At 46.4% G+C, this 27,185-nt stretch overlaps 1 protein-coding gene and 2 long non-coding RNA genes across 3 annotated transcripts; 1 reads left to right on the top strand and 2 right to left on the bottom strand.

Moving 5' to 3' along the window:
• The first annotated feature begins 1,990 nt into the window (after positions 1-1,990).
• LOC122895641 lies at positions 1,991-18,421 on the top strand. The gene is made up of 4 exons (XR_006382246.1): positions 1,991-2,130; positions 11,767-12,004; positions 17,785-17,913; positions 18,393-18,421. It is a non-coding gene; the product is annotated as an uncharacterized LOC122895641 (long non-coding RNA).
• Positions 18,422-20,757: 2,336 nt separating this feature from the next.
• Positions 20,758-23,500, bottom strand: LOC122895629. Its single transcript, XM_044233165.1, has 2 exons — positions 22,311-23,500; positions 20,758-21,600 (listed from the first exon to the last, which is right to left on the bottom strand). Exon 1 carries the CDS (start codon positions 23,488-23,490, stop codon positions 22,483-22,485), a length of 1,008 nt encoding a protein of 335 aa, XP_044089100.1. The 5' UTR covers positions 23,491-23,500; the 3' UTR covers positions 20,758-21,600; positions 22,311-22,482.
• LOC122895637 lies at positions 20,758-24,280 on the bottom strand. Its single transcript, XR_006382244.1, has 2 exons — positions 24,177-24,280; positions 20,758-21,603 (listed from the first exon to the last, which is right to left on the bottom strand). It is a non-coding gene; the product is annotated as an uncharacterized LOC122895637 (long non-coding RNA).
• Between the last annotated feature and the right edge of the window lie 2,905 nt (positions 24,281-27,185).

Below are 27,185 nucleotides of genomic sequence, written 5' to 3'. Positions count from 1 at the left end.
AGCCAGGAACATTCTGATAAATGCTTGTTCTTTGCTCCAAGGAGAAAGGGGGAGTCAACCATGCCATGGTGCATTTTGGTCTAAAATGGTTGTAAGAACAAAAAGCTGGAAAATGATCAGGGAATCTCCATTTCCCTGGCCTCAGTTAGATTCTAGATCTCACTCCAGTCCCTCCTCCTTTTCCTCATCCTCTCATGCGTTCCTAGGACAAGGGGACGGGTTTGCCTGATTGAGGGTTAGGTGGAAGGCGCTGGGCATCTTAGCTCAGCCCTTCTGCTCCCGTTTCCCAAGGTGTCTGCCTGGAGGGCATTCACGTCTGTGCCCTGCTCTGAAGCCTGAGGACATGTGGATATCCAAGAATGCCTGTGACCCCACAGGTAAGGCCATAAGCATTCAGGGGTGAAATGCAAGTCCCTCTATATGCTCCTTTAAGCTGTGTTTTCCAATCAGCATGTTAACAGCACAGACATTTTGATTTCTGTTAAGTTTTCGATTTATATCTGTCTTTCTCCATTGATCACAGACTTAGGAGAGAAGGGAGTATTATTTTGGCTTTCTAAATTCTCAATACTATGGAACAGTATGTAGCAGTTAAAAAGAACTAAATGGCTCCATATATATATGAATGGAATGAAGTATTGATAAAAGGGACGCCTGGGTGGCTCAGTTGGTTGAGCAGCTGCCTTCGGCTCAGGTCATGATCCCAGCGTCCTGGGATCGAGTCTCACGTCGGGCTCCTTGCAGTAGGGAGCCTGCTTCTGCCTCTGCCTCTGCCTGCCATTCTGTCTGCCTGTGCTCGCTCTCTCTCCCTCTCTCTCTCTCTCTGATAAATAAATAAAATCTTAAAAAAAAAAAGAAATATTTTAAAAAGATTTTTAATTTTTAAAAGATTTCATCATTAAGTAATCTCTACACCCGTGGGCTCGAACCCACAACCCTGAGATCAAGAGTCACATGCTCTTCTGACTGAGCCAGTCAGGCACCTCCTAAAGACTTTTTAAAAAAGATTTTATTTATTTATTTGAGAGAGAGAATGAGCAGGGGGAAGGAAAGAGAGAGAAGCCGACTCCCTGCTGAGCAGGGAGCCAGATGCAGAGATCTGTCCCAGGATCCTGAGATCATGACCTGAGCTGAAGGCAGCCGCTTAACTGGCCTAGCCCCCCAGGTGCCCCACTCCTAAAGATTTTCTATTCTTAAGTAATCTGTATACCCAATATGGGGCTCAAACTCATAACCCTGAGATCCAAGAGTCACATGTTCCACGAGGTGCCCTGATAATAGTCTTCTTGTTAATTTAAAAAAACAAGCTGCAAAAGAAGATGGGTAGAGTATGAACTTATTTGTTTTTTTTTTAAAAGTATGTATATACATTTATATATATGTATTTCTCTATGTATATTTACATACGTAAATACATATGGAAAGTTCTGGGAGGACATACTCCAAACTAATAACAATGGCTTCTTTGATTTTTTTTTAACAATAAAATATATCTGCCTAATCAATAGTTAAAAAAAGTCTTGCAGGTGAGTAGAAGGTCTGGTTGAAGGCCAGCTTGTTTTGAAGTTTCAAAGGCCTTTTTTCTAAACTTTCCAGTTGTGAGGTTTCCCCTAACTAGGGCGGTGGGGATGGAGTAGACCTGCAAGCCTGGTGGAGCCCAGGGGCCACAGGGTGAATGCAAGCTGTGTCCCTAAGAGCAGATTCTGGGGTCCATAATGAGGGGTCCAGACACCACAAAGGAGCGGGGAAGCTGGGCAGGCTGGCCTGGAATTGAAGTGGGTGTTGGTGGAGCCGAAGGCCCACACTGAACTTGGGACTTGATTTTTATTGGGCGCTTTCTGTGATATGTGCTCGCAGTTTGGCCTGGTTTAGTGTATTGAGCTGGGCTAGGCGAGAAATGTGCATTTAAGGGCTGATAAATTTCTGCATTTGTAAAGTATCAAAGTACCCAAATATTTCAGGTGTGTGCCATCAATTGTGTGGCTATCACCAGAGCTGATGTCCTTACCTATAAAACGGTCCTGATGTGTCTTTGAAGAGGATTCTGTACCTGCAGATCTGTCCCTGAAAAAGCTCTGTGCCAGTGCTGAGTGGTGAAACCAAGAATACGAAAACGGATTTTCTTCTAAGGTAAATTGTAGTTTACCTTTTAACCACCAGGGGGCGAGCGCATTTCGGTCAGAGACCTGGTTTGGGGCTGGGCAGGAGCCTAGGGGGATAATTACCTCCAGGTGTGGAGGACTCTGAAGCCTTTAGCTGGAGGCCATAGAAATTAACCCTTCAGTTGTCCAAATTGATTATGTCTCTTTGACTATTGGTTCTGCCCATGGTTACTGGCTTTAACTCAGGTTTAAAAAGACACTGCCTTAACGAATTTCGTTTAACTCTTGATTATCCCAGGGTTCACTAGAGAACTCCCAGCTGGTTGCTTCTTCTTTCTTACGTGTTTAGGCAAATAGGCAGAAATTTGAGTGGGAGAGGAAACGACCTGTTGTCCTCATTTTTGTCATCAAAGACTAAATCACAGAAAAAGACCCATTCCCCGGTAAACAGAAAGAAAAGAGAAAACAGCACAGAATTCCAAAAGGCAACATTCCATCTTTTGTTTGTCTCTTTTGCTTAGTTTTAAGGTTGTGAGCAGATGGCCTCGCTCCATCAGTAACACAGGAAGTCAGAACGTACTAGAAAAGAGTTAGCTGGAGATTCTGGAGGGCAAGCTGAACTAATAGCTCAGCCCCTCTCCCTGGGGCGCTGGGTTTTCTAAGTATAGTCTGCCTAGTGCATCTGAACCACCTGGGGGAAGGAGCTTTATAAAAACATTCTGGGCTGCGTCCCAAACGACTGAATCAGAATCTAGATCTCGGAATCCGCCTTTTAAATAAACTGCCCATTTGATTTCTTATGAATGAATGTACATTACTTTTGTGATATGAGGTAAGCCTCCTGGCGTGAAGTTAAGAGAAGAGATGTGGCAGCAGGGATATTTCTGTGTCAGGTTTTAAGGACCTTACCCTGAGGTAAAGGTCGCATGTCCCAGGAAGCTGCCCCGTGGAAAGCAAAGTGGCAGGAAGCTGGGCCTGGGGATGGACAGAAAAGGCTGCGAGGCTGTAGGAGATAGACTGGTGTGTCACTGGGAGCCACCTGGAAGGAGACTGGGAATTAGTGGACACCACAGGAAGTCGCTCTAAAGCATCCCTGAGGACTCCTTGTTCTCCCTGCCACTCAGAAGCCCCCAGCAATCAATACCCAACATATTTTGATATTGGTATCATCAGCAGAGTACCTGTGGAAAGTTCCTGTTACCCCCAAGTATCTTCTCTACTTTGGAAAATCTCCTCATTTAATCACTTTCTGGAATTTCACCTTGTATAACTTCGTTTGTGTGGGATCTGTGCTTTGTTTTTAAATCTCTTTTCAAGTGCAAATCCTCTTGGGGACATGAAGCTTCTATTCACACACTGGAGGGAATTTTCTTATTACTTCTTATAATAAGAAGTCATTCTCTCACGCTGAGAAGAAAAAGAAACATTTTTTAAAAAAGATTTTATTTATTTATTTGAAATAGAGAGAGAGAGATCACAAGTAGGCAGAGAGGCAGGCCGAGAGAGGGAGAAGCAGACTCCCCGCTGAGCAGAGAGCCCAATGTGGGCCTCGATCCCAGGACCCTGAGATCATGACCTGAGCCGAAGGCAGAGGCTTAACCCACTGAGCCACCCAGGCGCCCAAAAAAGAAACATTTTTATTGAATTGAGAGGAAGGGGTAATTTTAGAGCTGGGGAAATTTGAATGAACGATGGGAGAAGAGGAATAGAACATTGATTCCAGGGACATTCTAAGCAGGGAAAATGGCAAGGGCTGATTCTGGTCCTTGTAGGGTTTCAAACCCGAGGATATTTCTGGCCAGAAGAAATAAGAAATAGTGAGTACTTGTACCAGGAATGAACTCTTAGTCTGCAAGCTCCAGAGTGGAAGACATAGAACTTTCATGATGTTTCTATGTCACCCCAATTTCTATTTTGCCTCCCTGTACCTACCTACTGACTAGGTTATGTTATGACAACAGCCTCCAAATCTCAGTGGCTTACCAAAATGGAGGCTTGTTTCTTCTTTATGTCACCTGTCCAGGTCAGCAAAGGGACTCTACATGCTCTTGTCACTTAGGGATCCAGGTTGAAGAACTCCCCTTTATGAGGGCTTCCACCATTAGATCTCCAGGGTCTAGCACATATTAACATGGCCACAGAATATATATATTAATCGAATGGGTGCAATACAGAATAAGTACAAAAATTAGATGGAAATTTCTCATTCGGGTCACAGGCATTCAATTCAGCCTTAAATGTGTTTGATAACAACGAACATCCTCCAATCAGTGCTTGTAGACCTGGGAAGAAGAAGTCTTACCAGCAGGAAAAGAAGCAGCTGAGGAAACGTTTTAGTCATGCAACCATACAGGAGGAGAGGGAGACAGGCCTGATTCCATTTTTATTTCTTTAAATTATTGAATGTATTAAACAAAGTTATACAAGCACATGACCTTTTTTTTTAAAATTAAATTCAACAGTGTTGTACACTTACTCTTGTGCACCAGGAAGATACTCTGCTAGCCAAAGGCAGCCTCTCTGGTTCTGTTTTCAGGTTATTTCCTCTCTGTGTCTGTTATGCTCACACTGCTGTTTTTTGGTTTATCAACTTTAGACACTATCTCTTAACTTCCTGTTGTGAACGATAAGGATTTAGCCTGCCCACACTACTCTCCTGGTGGAAGTATATTGTCATTTTTCGTTCTTCTAGTGGTTACTGTTTTAACATTAAATACTAGACATGCATGTCTCTTTCCTGTTCCAATGATTTTAGGCAGTATCTTCATGACTTTATTAAAAGTCAAAAAAGCTTGCCTTTCCCTAAATTTCTCTCTCCATGTTCTCCTTCCCAATTCCTGACATCTGTCATTTGTTTTCACATTGTTCAGGCTGGTAAGGTTTATATTCTGTATTGAAACCATAATTTGTTGCTCCAAACTTTGTCCAGCTTGATTCTAAAAGGTCACAGTCTCCAGGGGAGGAGAGGAATGAGGAAAGAGATGTGGGAGCTCCCCTGCCCCAAAGCCTGACCCCAATGGGCCACTTAGACCAATAAAGAGCTTTATTTGAGGCCTCCGGAAGTAAGTGGGGGTGGAATTATTACCTGTCGTTACCGCGCTCAGGGGCTAGGGCAGCAGCGCCTCAAGAACTTCTCAATAGTGTCCAGCACCAACGTTGTGGCAACTGGTGACTCCTGTCCATCCCTACACCTCTGCTCAGACCCTATTTGTCTAACCATACACAAGGCTAACCCTCAAAAATTAACATCCTGAGGCATCCATAAACCTGCAAAAAAGGAGCCTTAAAACTCACCGGGGGCAATCCTCTACACCAGTCCTGAGATCTGAGGGGCCACAAAGGTCCCCAGCCTAAGTCTCCCCGCCCAGCCACCCTCAGGCTGGAGCAGGGGGTACATGTCGTCACCCCTTCTACAGACCTCAGCAGATGCCCCGTTTTCTTCCTTACTTCTCCCTCTGCCTCTGTCATACCCACAGAATGTTGGGAGGCAATTCTCCACGGCATTTCCACACCCTTTATGACAGCTTTTGTTTCTTATCTGCATAAAGCAAACATCGTTGGAAGCTAGCGGTAAGGTCTCTCTTGGGGTCAGAAGTCAGTTTTGTTTCCTGACCAATATAATGAAGATACCGTCTTCCTCTGCGGCATGAGGGTTGGGTGGGGGGTGGTTTGCCATCTGTTCCTTTCTAAGATTGGGGTTTTCTTAGCTGCGATATGGACTCTGTGTGGGTGCTGTTCACCCCAGAAGGCTCCACGTCACCCTCCCGGGGCGATCTGCTGCAAACTTGGGGCTCATGCTGCCAGCCGTGCTGTGAGTAATAGACTACATCTGCTTGGGCTGGTTGTTTCCTTACTGTCCATGACCGTATGGAGATTCAGTAGACGTGGGGGCAGCTGAGTGGCTCTGTTGGTTAGGCGTCTGCCTTCCACTCAGGCCATGATCCTGGGGCTCTGGGATCAGCAGGGGGCCTGCTTCTCCCTCTCCATTTGCCTGCCACTCCCCCTGCTTGTGCGCACTCTCTCTCTCTCTCTGTTAAATAAATAAATAAAATCTTAAAAAAAGAAATCAGTCGACTTAGCAGCTGCAGAGTCATTGCTGTTTAGGGACAGCTTGGTCACTTGTCACAGACCCTCAGAAGGGGTTCAATTTTCTTCCTGGGAGTTAGACCTTCCCCGTGTATTCAAGGCAGTGGCTTCCTCCGTTCTCATGCCTGCCTCCGAGATCCCTCTGCTGCCATCCCTCTGTTTTTCTTTTCCGATAGTCCGTCGGATGAGGTGTCCGGTGTGGTCAGCGATGGATTATTAATGCGTGTTCTCCGGTTACCTGGGTGGACCAGAACCTGCATTTGCAATTCAGTATGGACAGAAGAAATAATGCAGAGAGATCTTTTTGAGATTTTCCTGAGCCTCGAATCACACAACATTCAACTAGTATATTGCAAAACATATTGAACCATGAAAAAGGGGTATTTGTTGATTCCAAGATCTCTCTTTTTTTGCATCGTTCCTCAGATTTTCACCATAGGGATCAGCAGAATGTCCCCCACCCCCCGCCCCAGCAGAACCTTGAGAATATGAGAGGCTAAGTGGTATTTCTCAGCTGCGTGAAGAAGGGGAGGCCGGGGAGATGTGACATCCTCTACTGGAAATGTTGGAGGTTGCCTCTGGATTGTTTTTCAGAACACCATTCACATATTTCTGTTCGCAGAGTCTGGGGAAACCTTTAGTTACCATAGTCCTGTGCAGCTATGGCTCCCCACAGTACTCAACCCCTGAGACTTCAAGGTTGAACTGAGGCCCTGGCCGAGGTTTAGGAGACTGTGTTTTCTGGGAAACATCCTAGTTTTTGAGGTTTTGATTCTTCTGGAACAACGGTGGTGGGGTTTCTGTTGTTTATATCTGCTGTCATGGGAATGGTTATGGCTAACTTATACAGCATCTTTGTATTAACTAGAAAAAGACACCTCATGTAGCCTAAAGCACTTTAATTCCAAGTGTAAAAAAAAGTTGTCATTAGGGGACACCTGGATGGCTCAGTTAGTTAAGCATTTGCCTTCTGCTCGGGTTGTGATCCTGGGGTCCTGGGATTGAGCCCCCTGTTGGGCTCCCTGCTCAATGGGAAGCCTGCTTATTCCTCTTCCTCTGTCTCCCCCTTTGTGTTCTCTCTCTCTTGCATGTGTGCTCTCTCTCAAATAAATAGATAAAATCTTTTAAAAAATTGTCATCAGGACACTGATGTCTTAGAATAAGACACCATCTGCTGGAATTGTAATAATCTAAGATGCCTGCTGAATGAAAAGCACACAGCCTGGGATTCTCAGGAGAGTCCAGATTGTGATGCTGAGTGGCCTGCAGTGGCGATAGTGAGGTTATTGTCACTTTGCTAGGATGCTTCCCTAATCTGAGGCTGGTTCCCTCCGTGATCCTCTCGGAAATGCATCAGTCTACCTGATACCTTTAATTAATCCCTTTCTGCCTAAAGCAGCTAGAGAGGTTTCTTGTCAGCCACTCACAACTCTTATCAATACAGACAGAAAACACAGAGAAGGTAGCAGCAGTGAGGAGAGCGGTAACACAAGATGAATCTTTGGGGTGTGTAGGAAGGAAAAGAAGATCTTGGGAAGAGAGACACGGTCTTCCACTTAGCTGTTCGGAAGACAGAATGACTTCCCTGAAAAGGACTGGTAATCTCCTACATATATGGAGGAAGGCTTTAAGTTCAATAGAGGAGAAAAATTTATTTATTTGAAAAATGAATGCACTAGATATTTTTAAATCAGCAAAATATCCCTTTACATAATGCCTTACGCTTTGCAATGTACTAGTTAAGTGATTTTGACATAAATAAACATGTGATCCCGTTGGTTTACTCCTGAGTTGGAAAGGAAGTGGCTGTCTGATCCCCGTCATAAACTGATAGGCTGATGAAGTCCAGACACCAGGTCTGGAAGGATGTCCATTAGAGGGTTCCCCGGGTGGAGGGGGTGGCTGCTGGGGACCTGGGGTGGCCTCTGTCCTGTTTCATCAACTCCCCTCCTGGTTTTCCTCAATGGTGTGGAAAATCTCAGCTTAGCACTCTTTGAGCCAGATTATTTCTTCTTCCCTTGCTATCCATTTTTTGATTATCTTATTTCTGGTCAAAGTGAGGTGGGGGAAGGGCCAGGGTCTTGATTTCATCTCTAGCTGTATCTTCTGCTTGCGGATGGAAAACATATGGGCCCCTAAAAGATAGCAAAGAGACCTCTTGCCCTCATTTTCTGCCCCCACCCTTGGATTTCTTTCTTTCTTTCTTTTTTAAACATTTATTTATTTGAGAGAAAGTGAAAACATGCAAGCCACACCCGCAAACACACACACACACACACACACACGGGTGGGGGGAGGGGCAGAGGGAGAGACTCTTCAAGTAGATGCTGTGCTGAACGCCGAGTCAAACACAGGACTCGATCCCAGGACCCATAAGATCATGACCTGAGCCAAAACCAAGAGTTGGATGTTCAACCATCTGTACCACCCAGGCGCCCCTACCTCCTTGGATTTCTTGTCTCCTCTGCCTCTCCACCACAGCTCTTCCTTCTCTTAAGGAAGAGCTTTTGCCCCCTTTCTCAGTCTGAATTCAGTGAATTCAGCCTCATCTGGTTCTTTCTGGATAGATCCAGGGCTTTGGGCCAAGAGGATGCTGGGCAAGAGGGCAAGAGAGGCCTGTGGGAGGGACTTCCCTTGGGAAGTAGCAGAGGAAGGTAGCCAAACCTTTGACACTCTGCAGTTTAATGAATCTTTAGATTATTATGTCAAGGAGCATGGCTGTCTCCTGTTATCCTAATCTATTTTGTGTTCAACCCAGGAGGAGGAAGAGTACTGGAGGGAAAAAACCACCCCTTTCCTGCCACATATAAAATATTGCAGATGTTAGCTGGTGATTACAAAGACGGTAAAGCAGGCCAAGAAACTGTTGGGAGAGGGGGTTCGCCGAACTGACTGTTCAGGACAGATGCTCTGGAGGATTGCATTACAGAGAGGGAGGCTGTCGGTGCCAATCCTCCGCCCTGCTCCGTGGGGCAGGCAGCTATTTCAAGCCTGTGGGAGAGAGGGAGTCTGCGCTATTTGCCTTTGGGAGGCATTTCACTTTATTCCTCATTTTGGAAAAGGATACCCACCTCTGCATTCTGTGGGTGCCTTTTTTATGAAGTGTTACTCGGCGATTCAAAATAAGGAACGGTGGTAGACTGGGCATGTGTGGATTTTGCCTCTTCTCTCCCCCCGCCCCCCTCGCCCCCGCCAAGATTTTACTTATTTATCTAGAGAGAGAGAGAGAGTGAGAGAGGGAGAGAGCAAGCACATGAATGAGCTGGGGGCAGAGGGAGAGAGAGAATGTCAAGCAGACTCCGTGCTCAGAGCAGAGCCCTGTGCAGGGCTCCATCCCAGGACCCTGAGATCACAACCTGAGCTGAAATCAAGAGTCGGATGCTTAACCGACTGAGCCACCCAGATGTCCCATGGATTTAGCCCCTTCTATAGCCATTCCCCCCTCGTGGGGTCACAGCCCTACCATTTTGTGTGGGGAACACCTTTCTTCGCTCTCAGTTTCCATAATCGGTGACACTGAACCCCACCTGACCTGCCCCTATTCCAAGCTGGTGCTTACACCCACCGAAGCCGTCTGCCACAGTGAATGTACTGGCGTGTCCATGTGACTTAAACTGGGATGGTGAGAGTCAGCCCCAGGACTTTGCTGTCACTTTGTGAAAGTAGGGCTTGCCTTCTGCCGCAGGGGCTGAACGGATGGACTCTAAGTCTGGTGTGGCTCCTGGCTTTCTTTGTGAGAGCTTGCTGGAGAATGAAGGCCCACATGAGACATGCAGTCATTGAGAGAACGTTCCTGAGAACCTTGTCTGAGTGTCTGCATCCAGCTGCAGCTGAAACTGATCCTGCCCCAGGACTTTTCCAAACCGTGCCTGGAAGTCTTCCCTCCTCCCCTTGATTGGCACATTTTGCATCTGAGTGTCTGCCACTTGCAAAGGACAGGGCCCTACCTACTCCACGTGGCTCCAGAAAGCTCAGTAGTCCATCATAGTTGCCATATAGGGCAGAACAAAATGAGGGCTGCCCTGCCTTTGCCTCTAATGCTGCTCTCATGGTGGAAGAAGCTGGTAGGCTGCTTTCCAGGTCATATTTAACTCAGAGCGCACAGCTGCCTTGAGAAAGATTGCCGGCCAGGAGTCGCAGCCAGAACTCAGCCAAACCATCAACATGCTCAGTTCTGAGCTATTGTACGCCAAGGACACCCATTGACAAAAATGAAAGCACATACTAGAGGTCTGACACGAGTTCAGAAAGCCCAAGTTCCACTTGCACCCATGTGGAAAAAAAGTTGTTCTCAGACCCTCTGGAAGGGACAGCTCTTGGCTCACGCTCACTGACAGAAGCTGATGTGAAATGTTCCTTGAGTGGAAGCCAGCAGCTGGGAAGGGTAGGGGCGATTGGAAAGGAAAGGCTGCTTTAATATTTGGTTGTCCAGCAAATATATTTTTTAAAAGATTTTATTTATTTATTTGACAGACAGAGATCACAAGTAGGCAGAGAGGCTGGCAGAGAGACAGGGGGGAAAAGGCTGCTTGCAAAGCGGAGAGCCCAATGTGGGGCTCGATTCCAGGACCCCGGGATCATGACCTGAGCCGAAGGCAGAGGCTTTAACCCACTGAGCCACCCAGGTGCCCCATGTCCAGCAAATATTGATTGAGTGCCTTCTATCGTGCTAGGGATAGAAACACTAATAAAAGAGTCCTGCTCTCAAAGAGCATGCAGGTAGGTCAAGGAATCAGGCCAGAAAATGGATGCATTAATGTAATTAGTGCTATTTCAGATGCAAAGAAAAGAAATAATATAAAGGTGATGCCCTTCCAACAGCGCCCATTGCTTCTTCCTTAAATCATAGAATCCTGATTTTATTCGAGGAGGCAAGATGCTCAGGTAGGTGGGCCCCTCCCTGTGCTCTGCATGAACCATGAGAGACCCAAGGCAGTGATTCTCACATTTTGGTCTGCATCAGAATCACCCTGGGGTGGGGGGCTTTTAAAACCCAGAATCCCAAGTCTCACTCTGGGTTACTGAGTCACTAGGTCAAGGTGAGGCCCAAGAATTTATATTTCCAACAGATTCCAGGTGATATTGCTGCTGCTGGTCTGAGTCCCAGTAATCTAAATCAAGCATGGTCACCTGCTTCAACGGTTACGGCCTTTGGGCCGTAGGGGTGTGGGGGCACGTGACCAAGTTCTGGCCAATGAAGTGGCAGGAATTCTCTGTCTTTAGTGCCCGAAGTTCTTGAGCTAGCCGCTTTGAAGGATGAAGAGGTAGACCAGATGAAGAGTGGTGGGCAGCAAAGCAGAGTTTACTGAGTGACAGTACAAAGCTCCCGGAGAGGGAGGGGACCTGAGAGGGTCACCGCAGGAGTTTCCAGGGGTTTTTCTGAGCTCTTTTGCGGAACTATCTTCAGCGGTCAGGGTGTACTGAGTCCTGCCAATCAGGCTTTGGTACGTATCTGTCCACCTATTAGGTTAATGTCTATGTGCTGAGGGACTTTTCACTGACATCTGGGGGCTTATGTCTGAACTGCCCCTTGCCCGTGATAGTGACAGATGCTTTGTGGTTAATTGTCTTATTTTAGGACGTTTAGAAGAAGTCTTTCCTGCAAAGGCCGCAAAGCAGAATGCTAGTGCAATCCTGATCCTGTCTCAGCTGCACAACCGGATGTCAGTGCTGTTTGGACTTAGCCATCCTGACTCCATATTTTCTTGTTGGGGCCCCTGATCCTGACTACCTAGCTGTCCAACTAACTCCTAACAAAGCAAGAGGGAAAGCCTACAGAGAAATTCCAGGAAGAATGCTTACTTCCCCGGGAAAAAGTAAGTTGAAAGGAGGCTTGTCCTTTTGTCTAACTTTGAAGGGAGTTATGTGAAGAGACGCTGTTGACATGTTCCGTTTGTGTGGACATGGCTGGGAGACTGGCAAAAATCCTGACTCAGAGCCCTGACATGGGTGAGGAGCTGAGCAAATTCTGGCACCTTCCACCTTCACACTCCTCTGTGTGAAATAATTAAATGTCAGTCCCATTCTCATTTAGAGCTAAACATACCCCAACTGATTCCGAGGGCCACCCATCTCAGCCTAAGTGGGATGGAGTATCAGGGAAGGCTTCCAAGAGGAGGTGATTCACTCTTGTTCACCAGCACTTCATGGAGAATGGTTCCCATTTGTGCTTTGGCAAAATGACAAATGATGACACTTTATAGACTCACTATTTCACAGAGTCACTTTTGAACTGGCTACAGGAGAAAGGTGAAATTTGTCAATACCAAGGGTTTATTTCACATACAAAAAAATACCATGGGACGCCTGGGTGGCTCAGTTGGTTAAGCAGCTGCCTTCGGCTCGGGTCATGATCCCAGGGTCCTGGGATCGAGTCCCACGTGGGGCTCCTTGCTCGGCAGGGAGCCTGCTTCTCCCTCTGCCTCTGCCTGCCTCTTTGTCTGCCTGTGCTCGCTTGCTCTTTTTCCCTCTGTCTCTGACAAATAAATAAATAAAATCTTTAAAAAACAACAACAACAACAAAAAAAAACAAAAAAAACCCAAACCTGTGTGGGAACAGAGAATAAGGGAAGTGTTCAGTCTACCGGTGATAGAGTCAAGGAACAATTTGTGTCAGAGGTGACCGCTGGGCCAGACCACTGACTGCTGATGCCGGGGAGAAGTGTAGTCCTAGAGTCCAGTGTGTGGGATGTAGCCCCATGTTTGTAGGGCTTACGTGATCATGAGAACACATCATCCCAAGGAAGTGGCACAGACAAGAGTACAAAGACAGGACAGAGCTTGGTGTTTCCGGGTAAGAGTAACTGCTCTGCCATGGTGACCTAGAGACCGTGTCGGTGGGACTGTGCCATGACACAAAAAAAGTTGGAGAACATGATTAGATAAAATTAGAAAGCAAAAATCAAGGACGTCAGTTAAGTCAACCAGCTCCCCCACAGCCCCCAAAGAGGACTATCCCAACTCTCAAAGGCTTCCAAACCAAGACCCAACCCCCTGAACCTTCCATGCCTCAGGGTGGAGGGGGTACCCCCTCCTTTTAAGGAGCCAGTCCCTCCCTTGGAAGGGGAATTGTTTCTTAGTTTCAGGCCCTACTTGTCATTTTACAATGGCTGGGGTGAAATGGAGCAGGGTGTGAGATGAGCCAGGAAGTGAGCCAGGAAATTGTAGAAAATAATCATTTGTATAGCACTCTAGATTAAACAGGAATTTTCTTACAGCTGGGGATGACCAGACCTGGGGCTCCATTCACCCAGCCCTGCCCAACCACCGCAAGGACAAGGGGACCAGTAGCTCCACACATCTGTAACCCATTGTTGATTTACTTAGAAAAGTCCCTATGATGTATGTGAGAATGAATTTGAGGGTGCTTCAACAAGGATGATGGGATATGACTTTAGTTTGGGCTGAATTTTGGGAAAAGGGTGCAGTTAGACGCTAGTGTAGACAGGAGGGTTTGGCTTTTCCCTTCTTCAACAATGAAAATAGCTTTTGAATTGATGTAAAATAATGCCCATTAAAGCAATTTAGAAAACTGTATATCAGGATTTACCTTTGGACCCAGGACCTAGGCACCTTGGATCCACTGCCTGCTGGGGGGTAGCTACTTCCTTTTGATCCTTAAGTAACAGCTTTATTGAAATATAATGTACATATAAAATTCACCTTTTTAAAGTGTACAATTCAGTGGTTGCAGTATACTCACAAGATTAGGGAACCATCCTGTCTATCCAAGAGGACTGTCTGAGGGTGTGCTAGGACCCAACCAGAAAAGTCCACCAGAGCTGAGTGTTGAACCATAGGGAAAGACCACACCCCCGTCTCCTGGTGTGTGGGGTATGGGAGGGGGAGGAAGTAGGACAGTGAAGAATGGTGCAGCGCTTCCTGAGCAGCCCACTGGAGCTAACCCAGAGAGAAGTCTCATTTTGATGATTTAATATGTTCAGACAAACTGCCGGGTTGGAGTGGTCAGAAGTCACAGAAAGTAGGAGTGGGGTGGGGGAGGGGCTGGCAGAAGGAAAAGAAAAGGAAGTTTCAGGACACCTTTCCTTAAGTGGAGGGAAGAAAGATGCTTCAACTTTATTCTAAGCTGGGGATTCTAATTATTACATCCAACAAGAGATTAATTTCGAAAATTAGATTTTTCTTGTGGCTGAAAGCAATCAGAAAATATTTTTCTTTTCTCAGAGTAAATGATATACTAGGCAGTTTGCCCAGGTTTCATTCTGGACAAACAATTAACAAGAATTAGCCCCACAGACCATGTGGTTCCTGTTGTTCAACATAGAGTTTACCCTAAGAAATGACTTCAGGGAGTGATAAGTGCTATGAGGACTAATGATAGTTCAGGTGAGAGATGATGAAGATGAAGATGGCAAATAGAGAAAATTGCTTTAAAAATGGACGTGATGGGGCTCAGTTGGTTAAGTGTCTGCCTTCAGCTCAGGTCCTGATCCTGGGACCCTGGAACTGAGTCCCGCATTGGGCTCCCTGCTCAGCAGGAGTCTGCTTCTCCCTGTCCCTCTGCTGCTCCCCCTGCTTGTGCTCTCTTTGTCTCTCTGTCAAATAAATAAATATTTAAAATAAATGGACATGATTTGGGGCACCTGGGTGGCATAGCCAACTAAGTGTCTAACTCATGGTTTCCACTCAGGTCATGATCTCAGGGTCATGGGATCGAGCCCTGTACTGGGCTCTGTGCTCCGGATGAAGTCGCTTGAGATTCTCCCTCTCCCTCTGCTCCTCCCCCGACCTGCACATGCACTCTCTCTGGGATAAAGAAATAAATAGAATCTTTTTTTAAAAAAGATTTTATTTACTTATCTGACAGACAGAGATCATAAGCAAGCAGAGAGGCAGGCAGAGAGGGAGGAGGAAGCAGGCTCCCTGCAGAGCAGAGAGTGTGATGCGGGGCTTGATCCCAGGAACCTGGAATCATGACCTGAGCAGAAGGCAGAGGCTTTAATCCACTGAGCCACCTAGGTACCCCAAGAAATAAATAAAATCTTAAAAAAAAATTAAAATGGACATGATTTAGTAGCAGATTAGATGTGAGAAGTGATAAAGAAGGAAAAGTTAAAGATGGCTCTAAGTTTTCTAGTTTGGGGATTAGGTGGATGATGGTCCTGATGCCTGAAATCCACAAAAGGAGGAGCAGCATTGGATGGGGGAGAGGAAGACAAAAAGTTTTGTTTTGGACTGAGTTTGCAGTACGTGTTTCCCAGGAAGTTCAGAGCCCAGGAAATAGTTGGAAATAAAGTCTGGATCTCAGGTGACAGATGGTATGGATTTTGTAGTCTTCAGGACACGGAAAGCCGGGGAAACAAGGCTAGATAAAATCCTACAGAGAAAAAGAGCATGGAGCAAGAAAAGGCTTGAGGAGCCAACATTTAATGGTTTGCAGAAGGTACCGAAGCGATTGCAAAGGAGACTGTAGAAAGAGCTAAAGGAAAGAGGGGATATCTGCCTAGCTCAATCAGGAGAGCACGAGACTCTTTTTTTTTTTTTTTTTTTTTAAAGATTTTATTTATTTATTAGAGAGAGAGAGTGAGAGCCCTGAGCTAGGAAAAGAGGGAGAAGCAGGTTCCCCTTGAGCAAGGAGCCCGATGCAGGGCTTGATTCCAGGACCCTGCAGGCAGACACTTGACCAGCTGAGCCACCCAGCTGCTGCAGCAGGTGACTCTTGATCTTGGGATTGTAGGTTTGAACCCCATATTGGGCGAAAGATTCCTTTAAAATAAAATATTTAAAAAAATAAAGGAAAAGAAAACATGGTAACTATACCTCTAACATGGGGAGTGAGGGAGGATGTCCGAGCCACGCAAACACTTCTTTGAACAGAGCAATCAAATTAAATATTGGTGATGACTGATCTAATAGTCATAATGTGATATTCTTCATAGCACATCCGCTAACACTCTTGACCCCGTGATAAGACATGGCATTTGAGCAAAGGATGAACTTGCAGAATCCTACCTGCTCATTTGCCCAGTAATTCCTTAAAATCCGTGACTTGACCCTTCAAAATAATGGGATAGAGTTGGGTTTTGGACCAAGGTCCAGAATGAAGTCAACTCTTGACTTCTGGATCATTAATCAGATCCAAAATGCCTTAACATGGGATAAAAGTCCCCTCCTGCTCTCACTACTGATTCTTTTTGTTTTTGTTTTTTTTTGAAGATTTTATTTATTTATTTGAGAGAGAGAGACAGAGACAGAGATAGTAACAGAGATAGTGAGAGAGAGCATGAGCAGGGAGCAGAGGGAGAAGAAGGCTCCCTGCTGAGCAGGGAGTCTGATGAGGGGAAGGATCCCAGGACTTTGGGATCAGGGCCTGAGCTGAAGACAGAGGCTTAACCAACTGAACCACCCAGGCATCCCTACTGTTTCCTTTTCAACCTTATTTCTCACAGTTGCTCTCTGTTTACCTTACCCTCCAGGCAATCCATTTACTCCAGTATGCCAAGTCTCCCTCACCGGTCATGCCTTTCCCCATGCTGTTTTCTCAGCTTGGCGTAATGGTCTCCAGCCTAAAATCTTCCATCAACTTCTGTTTGGTCTTAGAATAAAATTCAAACATGTTGTGTATGACCATATCCTTGCCTCTTGATAAAGAAAACCAACCCCATAAGGAAGTTTCATGCTACCTCAACTGCCAATTAGAGGAAAAGTCGAAGTCTTGAGAAAGCCCCAGCTCTATAAGTTTCCCCCAGGGTGTTCTATCTGATAGCTAATGCTTTCATCATCTTTCACTGAAGCCAGCCTTTTGAATTTGCTAACTTATAATCATAGTTCCCCTCCTCTGTGGAATAACATAACATCCTTCTCCCTGACCTCAGTTTCACGAACCTTCCTCTTCTTTCCCTGAATGTTGTAAAAATCTCTCCTCCCCAAAATGTCACAAGACAATTCTCATCCTTGTTCTTGAATGTATCTACGTTAAAAGAAAACCCATCACATCATCTCTGTTGTTTTCTTTCCCCAAATCTATAACTTCAGTCTAATTCTGAGGAAACATCAGACAAACCCAAACTCAGAAACATTCTACAAAATAACCTGGAACTCTTCAAGAGTGTCAAGGTCAAGAGAAACAAGAAAAGACAGAAAAACTGTCATAGCCCAGAGGAGATGAAGGAGACATGACAAGTGATGTCTTGTCTAATCCTGGATTAGGTCCTGCAACAGAAGGAATCATTTAGTGCTAAAACTGGAGAAATAAAAATAAACTGTAGTAATAGTACTGCACAGGCTAATTTCTTATTTTTGAGAAATGTGCCATGGTATGACAGATATTAACATTAAGAAAGCTAAAAGAACTCCTATAGATTATTTGATATATTTAAATTACTAAGGTGGGGTCACCCAGCTTCTGACTGGTAAACACTCCCCTTCTTCCTTCCTTGATTCTTAGGAAATGCAAGTCCTGACATTAAATTCTAAATTCCACACTACTTCTTTGATCTTTTCCTGTGCCATTTTCCCTTTGATCCATTTCACTCTAGCCTGGACCTTCTAGTTCTGGGGACACCAGCTTCCCCTGCAGGGTGCTTGAGCTTGACATTTCTTCTACCTCTCAGCTCCTTGCTTTGTTTCTTTGCAGGGCTGGCTTCCTTCCATCAAATCTCAGCTTCATGTCCTTCAAGGAAAGAGAGGCCTGTCTTGACCAGATCTACCATCACTCTGTCACAGCATCTTCAGTATTTTTCTTCATTACACATCATCACAATTGGTAACGTATTGTTACATTTACACATTTTCTTCCCTCCAGAATGTTTGTTCCATGAGGGCAGAGAACTTGTCTGTCTTGTTCTTTGTTCTATCACCTGTCCTGAACACAGTGCTTTGCCTGTAGCAGGTGTTTAACAAATATCTGTTAAGGGAATGGCAAAGGGTAATTTTCTAAGAGGTGAAAACATGACACTCATCAAACATATAGTGAGCATGTGTCAAGTGTTTACTTAACTCATTTAATGAAGGAGCCAGCAGGGCAATACAGCAGGTCTACGGAGAATTCTAGTTACAGAGTCAGGAGATAATTTAGTTTGGTTAGAGGTAAATCTGGTTAATGTCCTAAAAGGCAAGAACCTGTAATCTTTGGGGTGATCTTCTCTTCCGAATCATTTGCATCTCTAATGGACAAAACCCTACAATGATAATAAGTCAAACAAAGGTACATACTTTTTTTTTTTTTTTTAATTTATTTGACAGAGAGAAACATGGCAAGAGAGGGAACAAAAGAAGACGGAATGGGAGAGGGAGTAGCAGGGTTCCTGCCGCGCAGGGAGCCGGATGCGGGGCTCAATCCAAGACCCTGGGATCATGACCTGAGCTGAAGGCCGCCACTTGACGACTAAGCCATCCAGGCAGTCCAAAAGTACATTCTTTAGAGGAATAATGTGAGGCAGATCTGTTGGGCAATGCTCCAGCATGACATTGGAAGGATATGGAATCATCTTTTTGCCAAAATTCTAAGTATTGGATAATCAAAAAAACAAAACCAGAATGAATGGACAAATTGAAAATTTCCAATTGAAAGGGGGAGTGTGTGTGTGTTCAATGAGTTAGGGAGCAGCTACCTGAATTAGCACATCTTTCCCCGGAAGCCAGCATCATTTGAGTTGGCATCTTCTTCATGAGTCAGCCCATGTGTCACCTTCTCTAGGAAGTCTGCCTTGAGCTTCCGCTCACCCCTGGTCAGGCCAACAGAGGGATTCATCCTCACGATGTTATCCAAGCCCTAGATTTCTCGGGTGTAGCCCTGCCTTACTCCTGTTGTAACCCTTGCTTCCTGGGCCATATTTTTATATTGTGGGTATCCATAAAATAATCCCCAGACGTCCCCTGAGGATTCCCGGAAATAACTGAGGTGGGGTAGAAAAGGAGACTTGGAGGGTGAGATCCCCCATCCCTGCAATCAGCAAGTGAGGCCGAGGGGTCAGGACAAAGTAATCTGAAATATAAAGAGGACCTCATTTGTATTCTGGCTGGTGAAATCCTCAGCACTGGTCAAATATCAGAGCGGCTTCTGCACTGCTCTCTCGATCCCATGAGATGCTATTCTGCAACAGGTCCAGAGGTCAGGCTCCCACAGGTATCATTCTCTGGTTTTAGAATTTATTCGGGTGGGTGGGTGGGTAACAGTCTCTGGGACCAAAGTCCTGAGCATCGAACCAGGGACTATTCCAAGAAGAAATCATTTCAAGGCACATAAAGACTCAGCTCAAGCTGTAAACAGTCCCTTTAGCACATCAGAAGGGACTTTTAGGCAAGTGGCATCTTGCCAGCAAATCGACTCAAAACAAATCTGTAGCCACCCAGAGGTGCTGGAGCGGAATTTCAGAAACGGCGCTGGGAGGACGGTGCAACAGCTTACAGGAATTGCCTCACTCCCACTTTGAGGTTCGTGCTGGGCAGAACTCTCCGCATCCCCGCGGTTTCAAAACAGCACGCAGGAATCCGAGCCGGTTACATCAGGAGATCAGGAGACCCTGGAGACATTCCAGCCCATCTCTTTCACTGGGCAGCGGAGCAAACCAAGCCACAGCGGAATGAAAGGATTTGCCCCTGGCTCTCTCGTGCAAGTGTTCCCAGTCCCTGCTAGCTTCCTTATTAGCTGCGCAGAGGACGCGGCAACACGTGGCTTTGCTTTCCTGCTGACAGAACTCTGTGCTGGGTGCCCAGCTCAGCCTCAATGGACAAACAGCAGGAACAGAGTTGTGGCCCCGGCGGTGCGAGCAGCACGTGACCAGGCGGCTCCGCGCCCGTTCAGGCAGCGCCATGGCAACCAGCACTCTCGCTGGCCCCGACAGCCCCGCAAGCTCCGGGGAGAGGGGGGCATTAAACATGGCTTCTCACTTGCCCAGCTGAGTGCTCCAGACTGTTGTCCTGCAGTGAGTGGCTCTAAAATACACCAAGCCCCGACTTGCCCAGCTTCTTTATGAACAGTTGGGCATGGGGGTGTCTGTGCGTGTGAGTGCGCGTGAGTGAGTATGAGTGAGTGTGAGTGCACGTGGTCCCAGCAGGGGAAATAAGCTCTGCAGCCTTGGGAATCCCCAAGAATGACTATGTCTGGCAGTGTGGTTTTGCTTCCTTTTAGAGCAATGCGTGGTTTCCAAATGTGTTCCCTGAACACTAACGTCCCCACCACAGCTATCATCTTTTCTTTTCTTTTTCTTTTCTTTCTGGTTCTACTTATTGGCACACCTGGGTGGCTCAGTGGGTTAAGCCTCTGCCTTCACTCACGTCATGATCCCGGGGTCCTCGGATTGAGTCCCACATCCGGGCCCCTGTGCAGCAGGGAACCTTCTTCTCTCTCTGCCTGCCAGTCACCCTGACTGTGCATGCGCATTCTCTCTGACAAATAAATAAAATCTTTAAAAGGAAGGTTGTATTTATTTGAGAGAGAGGCAGATGGCATGAGTAAGGGTAAGGGGGTGGGGAGGGGCTGCAGGAGAGGGAGAAGCAGACTCCCTGCTGAGCAAGTAGCCAGATGCAGGATTCGATCCCAGTACCTGGAGAGCAAGACCTTGTCGCGCCCTCCCTGCCTGCAGAGATGACGCAACACACACACAGGTCCATGCACAAGCTCTTGTTTATTCTCTGGTCATCTTTCTCCTCCCCCGCGGGGAAGTACCCTTGCCTTATATAGGGCATAACAGCCAATCACAGAGGTGTTCACGTGAACAGGAGGTATACAGCCAGTCATAGAGGTGTTCACGTGAACAGGAGGTATCTGGGGCGTAGGCAGTGGTGGCATAACAGCCAATCACAGAGGTGTTCATGTGAGGAGCACAAGGTCACATGTGGCCAGGGTGGATGTTTTTTGGCTGTCCCTGCTGCTCGGGCTATGTAGCCAGCGCCATCTTAGGGACGTGACTGCGCCATCTTAGGGTCACGACCCCGACAGCTCCCCCTTCTTTATTTATTTGTATGGATAAGGGACCGTGCCTGTCTTAGGTTGGGACGGTCAACTTGTGCCCTTACCCGTCATCAAATACTGCAGAGCATGCTGCAGCTTCTGTCTTAGGTTGGTATGCTGTTATCGTCCTCATTACCCATCATTGACTACCGGTCCAGCATGCTAAGCCATACTTGGGGTGAGCTACCATGCTCTATGGCTACCAAGGCTTGATGTACAGCCTGCCAGTCTCTGGCTAATGTGTGTTGGAGGGCCCTTATCCAATGCAGCGCCAGGAGGAGGACGAAGAGCACAATACAGCCGAGTACAATAGTCCCAAACCAGGATTTCCCAAAAGCCACCACTGCCTGCATAGTTGTAGGAATTGGGAGGCCGTGAGAGGGTTGACTCTCGTGGCATTGATCTGCAGAATCTCCATCCGGAGGGAGGCTGTCAGATTGTGGAATTTGGCTGACCAGGTGCCGTTGAGCATCTGAGATAATTCTTAGGAGAGGTTTGCTGCTTGGGAGAGATTAGAATACAAGTTAGATGTGATGCATATGCCTGATAAGGGCTGAATACAACTGGTGGAGAGAATTTGGCTGTACTCGTCGTGTCAGGCGTTCTGGAACCCAAACCGGAGTCAGCTGGTCCTGAGGGAAAACACAAACGGAACCACGGACCCATCGTAGGACTGGGTCCGGACCCTTCCATAGTCCTGTCAGAATGTCTTTCCATTTTACCCAATCATTGAGATTGACCTCCTGACGTGAGTGGCGATCTGCTGCTGATCGTCCTATTGCGTCCATGACCAAAAAATTTAAAGTAAAGAGAGCAGTATTGAGTTTGTCCTTAGGGGACTTGTAGGTGGCCCCTATTCCCCCTTTTTGTTTTATTAATTGATTTTTCAGGGTCAAGTGTGCGCGTTCGACGATTCCTTGCCCTTGAAGGTTGTAGGGTATGCCTTCTCTTACGGAGGTGCAAGTATTACTCCAATGATTCCCTTTCTTACATCTAGGACAGAGCTTGGGGTTTTGGCTTTGTTCGGCTTGTTCAGAGTGCCGTTTGTTTGGACACTGCGCTTTCCTGTGGCAGAGTTGCCCGCAGGAAAAGCAGGCACCCAGAGTAGACCGAGATGGCTTCTGAAAACCAAAACTTGAAAGGCCCTGGGTAATGGCTGCCGCAAGGACCTGCCCTTGTATAACAGAGTCATTGATATCTCTGCATACCTTTAAATATGTGGAGAGGTCCTTGCTTTTCCAGGGCTGGATAGCTTCCTTGCACCATGTGTTTGCCTGCTCATAGGCTAATTGCTTGACTAGGGGCATGGCTTGTTCCGTATCCCCGAAAATGCGGGAAGCTGTCTGGAGTAGACGATCTACAAAATCGGCATATGGCTCATTATTGCCTTGAATGACTTTTGATAATTGTCCCTGTAAACCTCCGGTACCCTGTAGGGTTTTCCAAGCTTTTGTAGCTGCGGTGGCTATTTGTAGGTAGATGGCGGGGTGGTATTGGGCTTGAGCCTGAACAGTGACATAATTTCCTAAGCCCATTAGCATGTCTACATTCCAGTCTGGGTGGCCGGTGGCTGCATTGCTCCTGGGCAGTGTCTGCGCTGTATTCCTGCCAGGCTGTTTTCCACATCAGATATTGGCCCCCTGATAAGGTAGCTCTAGCCAAGTTTGTCCAGTCCCCTGGGCTCAAGTTGAGCCCCGCTAGGGACTCTAATAAGGATACTGTGAAGGCGGCCTGAGGACCATATGTGTTAACTGCGTCCTTTAATTGTTTCACAAGCTTAAAGTCTAAGGGCTGATGAAACCTTTGGTTTTGAGCGTCGAGAATGGGGAAGCAAGCCGTTGAGAGATCTGCCCAAGGAGAGGAGGTTTGACGCGAGCATGCGCCCTTACAGGAACCTGAATAGGGAGGGGGTGGCGCTGGGGGCTCGATCATATCAGGAAGGGTTGCATGACCTATTTTTAGTTCTTTTACCTTCCTTTCTAATTCCTCCCCGCTGAACTCCTCCTCTTCACCATTTTCACTGCCAGTTTCAGAGGAACGGGAGGAGTGCAAAGAGCGTTCCTCTTTTACTTCCTCTAAAATGGAACTTCCTTCTTTTAGGGGGCCTGCAAATTTGTCCTTTTTAACGGTAAGGCAGCTCCTCACAAGAGCCCATATAGCCATGGTGCCTGTTGGCAAAGGCTGCTGAGCATCAGCCTTTCTCAAATCTTCTCCCAAATATTCCCACTGTGGGACCCTTAAGAGGCCCTCACCTAAAAACCAAGGGGCTTGATGCTCTATTGCTCTTAGGAACGTTCGAGCAGTTCGAGCTTTAAGAGGGGTTCCGTTAGCTTTCAAAAGTGCCCGCAAGGGGCTCTCCATTCGGAGTCTAGAAATTTCCGACCCCATTATCTTTACCTTTACAGTCGCGATCCGCGAACATTCAGCTGCTGTCCCTTTGTGGTTGCTCTTCAGCAGACTTCTAACCTTTCCTTTGTGGTCGTCCTAGTGACGAACGTGCAATATGACGAGGGGGAAAAAGTACTCATGTATTGCCTTCTCTCACCTTCTCCCTAAAATGCTAAGTTTAAAAAGCTGCACAACTTCTATTCCATGAAATCTTCCTGTTAGAACTACCACTTCTAAAGAAGAAAACAAAGGAAAGGAAAGAAAGAACTACCACTTCTAAAAATCAAGTAAACAAAATGGAAACATTGTATTTCACTCTGACAAAACTGTTCAATGTGAGATCAATGCACATAAAATTAAAAAGTTAAATATACCTCAATATTATCAGTAAATCAGAACATAGCTCAACCAGTATCAGAATTTCTACCTTCACTGTATCTTTGCTATTTTTAAATATTTTTTTAAAAAGATTTTTATTTATTTGTCAGAGACAGAGGGAGAGAGAGTGAGCGAGCACAGGCAGACAGAGAGGCAGGCAGAGGGAGAAGCAGGTTCCCTGCCGAGCAAGGAGCCCGATGTGGGACTCGATCCCAGGACCCTGGGATGATGACCTGAGCCGAAGGCAGCTGCTTAACCAACTGAGCCACCCAGGCATCCCTATCTTTGCTATTTTTAAATATACTCACAGTTCCCGGGTTTTGGTACCAAATGTCGCGCCCTCCCTGCCTGCAGAGATGATGCAACACACACACAGGTCGATGCACAAGCTCTTGTTTATTTCCCTGGTCGATCTTTCTCCTCCCCTGCAGAGAAGTTCCCTTGCCTTATATAGGGCATAACAGCCAATCACAGAGGTGTTCATGTGACGAGCACGAGGTCACGTGTGGCCAGGGTGGATGTTTTTTGGCTGTCCCTGCTGCTCGGGCTTTGTAGCCGGCGTCATCTTAGGGGCACGACCCCGACAGACCTGAGCCCAAGCAATGCCCAATCCACTGAGCCACCTAGGCGCCCTATCTTTCTTATATCTTGTAGGTTCCACTGCTACCAAAGTATAAGTACATCAGTTGTCAGCCACTGCAATGGACCAGGAGGGGCCTGGGTGGAATTAAGCTTCATGAGTAGGATTGATTTTTAGGCCATCCTACTGAGATGCTGAGGCTTCCTTGATTTTAACCTGAGTACTCATGTAATTGGCAAGACAGAACTCCTCAAACAGACCATCCTCGTCCCTTAATATGTGCTTTCCCCTTGTTTTTCTGCATTTCCACTTGGGCACCTCGGAATACAGACCTCCAGTTTCCCTGACATGTAGGCCTTCGTCCCATTCTGCCTGTTCCATGAGTGGAAGGGCGGCTTTCCTGATGTGCCCTTTCCCAGAGCTTCTCTACTTCCCTTTGCCTACTCACAGTGTGACAAACCATTGTTGGCCATGAGGAGGAGGGCCCCACCCTCATCCTTTCTTGATAATTATGTTTTGATTTTTGATTTTGATAATTATCATCCTTTTTTGATAATTCAAAAATACTGCTACTTATTTTATCAGTAATAAAAAAAAAGTAGAAAGTACTTAGTATGCTAGATACATGAAGCTCTTGAACCTAATCTGCCCTACCAGTCTTCTATGTTTTTTTTTTTTTTTTAAGCAGGCTCCACGCTCAGTGTTGAGCCCAACAGAGGGCTTGAACTCACAACCCTGAGATCTAGACCCTGAGCTGAGATCAAGAGTTGGATGCTAAACTGACTGAGCCACTCAGGTGTCCTCTGTTCTCTATTAACAAAAAAAAAATTCTTTATTAACAACTGAAGAAACATCCTGTAACACCCCTACCCCCACCAGACATGCTAGAAGTGTTATTTAGGATGCTTTGGGGTACAAGTAACAACAAGCCTACTGAAAACAGTTTTTGTTTTTTTTTTAAGATTTTATTTATTTATTTGAGAGAGAGACAGTGAGAGAGAGCATGAACGAGGAGAAGGTCAGAGAGAGAAGCAGGCTCCCCATGGAGCGGGAACCCGATGCGGGACTCGATCCCGGGACTCCAGGATCATGACCTGAGCAGAAGGCAGTCGTCCAACCAACTGAGCCACCCAGGCATCCCTGAAAACAGTTTTAAAACACAAGCATTAAAAAAAAGTGATGTGTCTTCAGGGACGCCTGGGTGGCTCATCAGTTAAGTGTCTGGACTCTTGATTTTAGCTCAGGTCATGATCTCAGAGTGATGAGATCAAGCCCAGTGTTGGGCTCCTTGCTTAGTGGGCTGTCTGCTTGAGATTCTCTCCCTCTCACTCTAGCTCTCCCCTGCTCACACTCTCTCTAAATAACAAACAAACAAACAAATGAAATCTTAAAAAAAAAACCCAACACAAATTTATTCTTTTATAGTTGTGGAGGCCAGAAGTCTGAAATCGATTTCACTGGACTAGTGTCAGTTGGCGGGGTGGATTTTTCTGGAAGCTCTAGGGAAGAATGTATTTCGTTGCCTCCTTTAGCTTCTGAAGGCGCACACATTCCCTGGCCCGTGGCCTCCTCCTTGAGATGCTGCAGCATTGCCTCTTCTGCAATCAAACCCTCCTCGGCCTCCTTGTCCTAAGGACCCATGTGATGACAGGCCATAAGATAATTTCTTTTTTGTTTTTTGTTGTTACTGTTGTTGTTTTTTCCCTATTTGTTATATACATTTTCCAATTATTTTTATTAATATATAATGTATTATTTGCCGAATTCAGGATAATCTCTTACTTGAAGACCACTAACTTAATCACACTAAATAAAGTTAGATTTGTGGGTTCTGGGGATGAGAACATGGATCCCATCAAGGGCAGTTGCTAAGCACCCAGGTTCTTACTGTTTTCCTGCTCTGCCACTCTCAACATCTTGGGGACACCTCCCTTCAGGATTTTAATTAATTAATTAATTCTAAAAGTCCAGCGGAGTTGACATACAATGGTCTGTTAGTTTCAGGTGTACAGTATAATGATCCAGCTCTCCCTTCGTGGGTTTAAAGTCGCCTTGTGGGGATGCCTGGGTGGCTCAGTGGGTTAAAGCCTCTGCCTTTGGCTCAGGTCACGATTCCAGGGTTCTGGGATTGAGCCCCGCATTGGGCTCTCTGTTTAGCAGGGAGCTTGCTTCCCGCCCTTGCCCGCCTCTCTGCCTACTTGTAATCTCTGTCAAATAAAATAAATAAAATCTTAAAAAATAAAATAAAATCACCTTGTAGCTCCAAGCATCACATTCTCACAAGGCCTTGTCTCCAGCAAGAAGAGAGGAGTGTTCCGAGCCTGCTCTTCCGTTATCAAGGAGGACCTATCTTCCCAGAGGTTCTCAGCAGAAGCCACGGCAGGTCCCAGGAACAAGGACTGGGTCACCTGCCTGTGCTCGAGCTGCAAACGAGGCTGGTAATTTGCTTGTCTCTGGTCTCTGCAGCTGGACGAGGGTGGGGGTGGGGGGCGATGCCGAGAGGGAGAGTGACTGTGCGGGGGCAGCAGCACCTCACTCTGGAAGGTCATGCTGTGGATTCCACAGGCGTGAGTACCACTGAGGAGCCCTTGTTGCCAGGCCGCCATAAAGCCACATGTGATGACTTTATGGATGGAAGAAAAGATATTAACGTGCATGCACACACACAAAATCATCAAACATAATGTTGAACAACTATGGTCACGAAACACGAGCTCTTTTTTTTTTTTTTAAAGAT

The sequence above is a fragment of the Neovison vison genome, chromosome 1 (genome assembly GCF_020171115.1).
Source record: "Neovison vison isolate M4711 chromosome 1, ASM_NN_V1, whole genome shotgun sequence".
Lineage (NCBI taxonomy): Eukaryota > Metazoa > Chordata > Mammalia > Carnivora > Mustelidae > Neogale > Neogale vison.
This window is presented reverse-complemented; position numbering and strand designations above follow the sequence as displayed.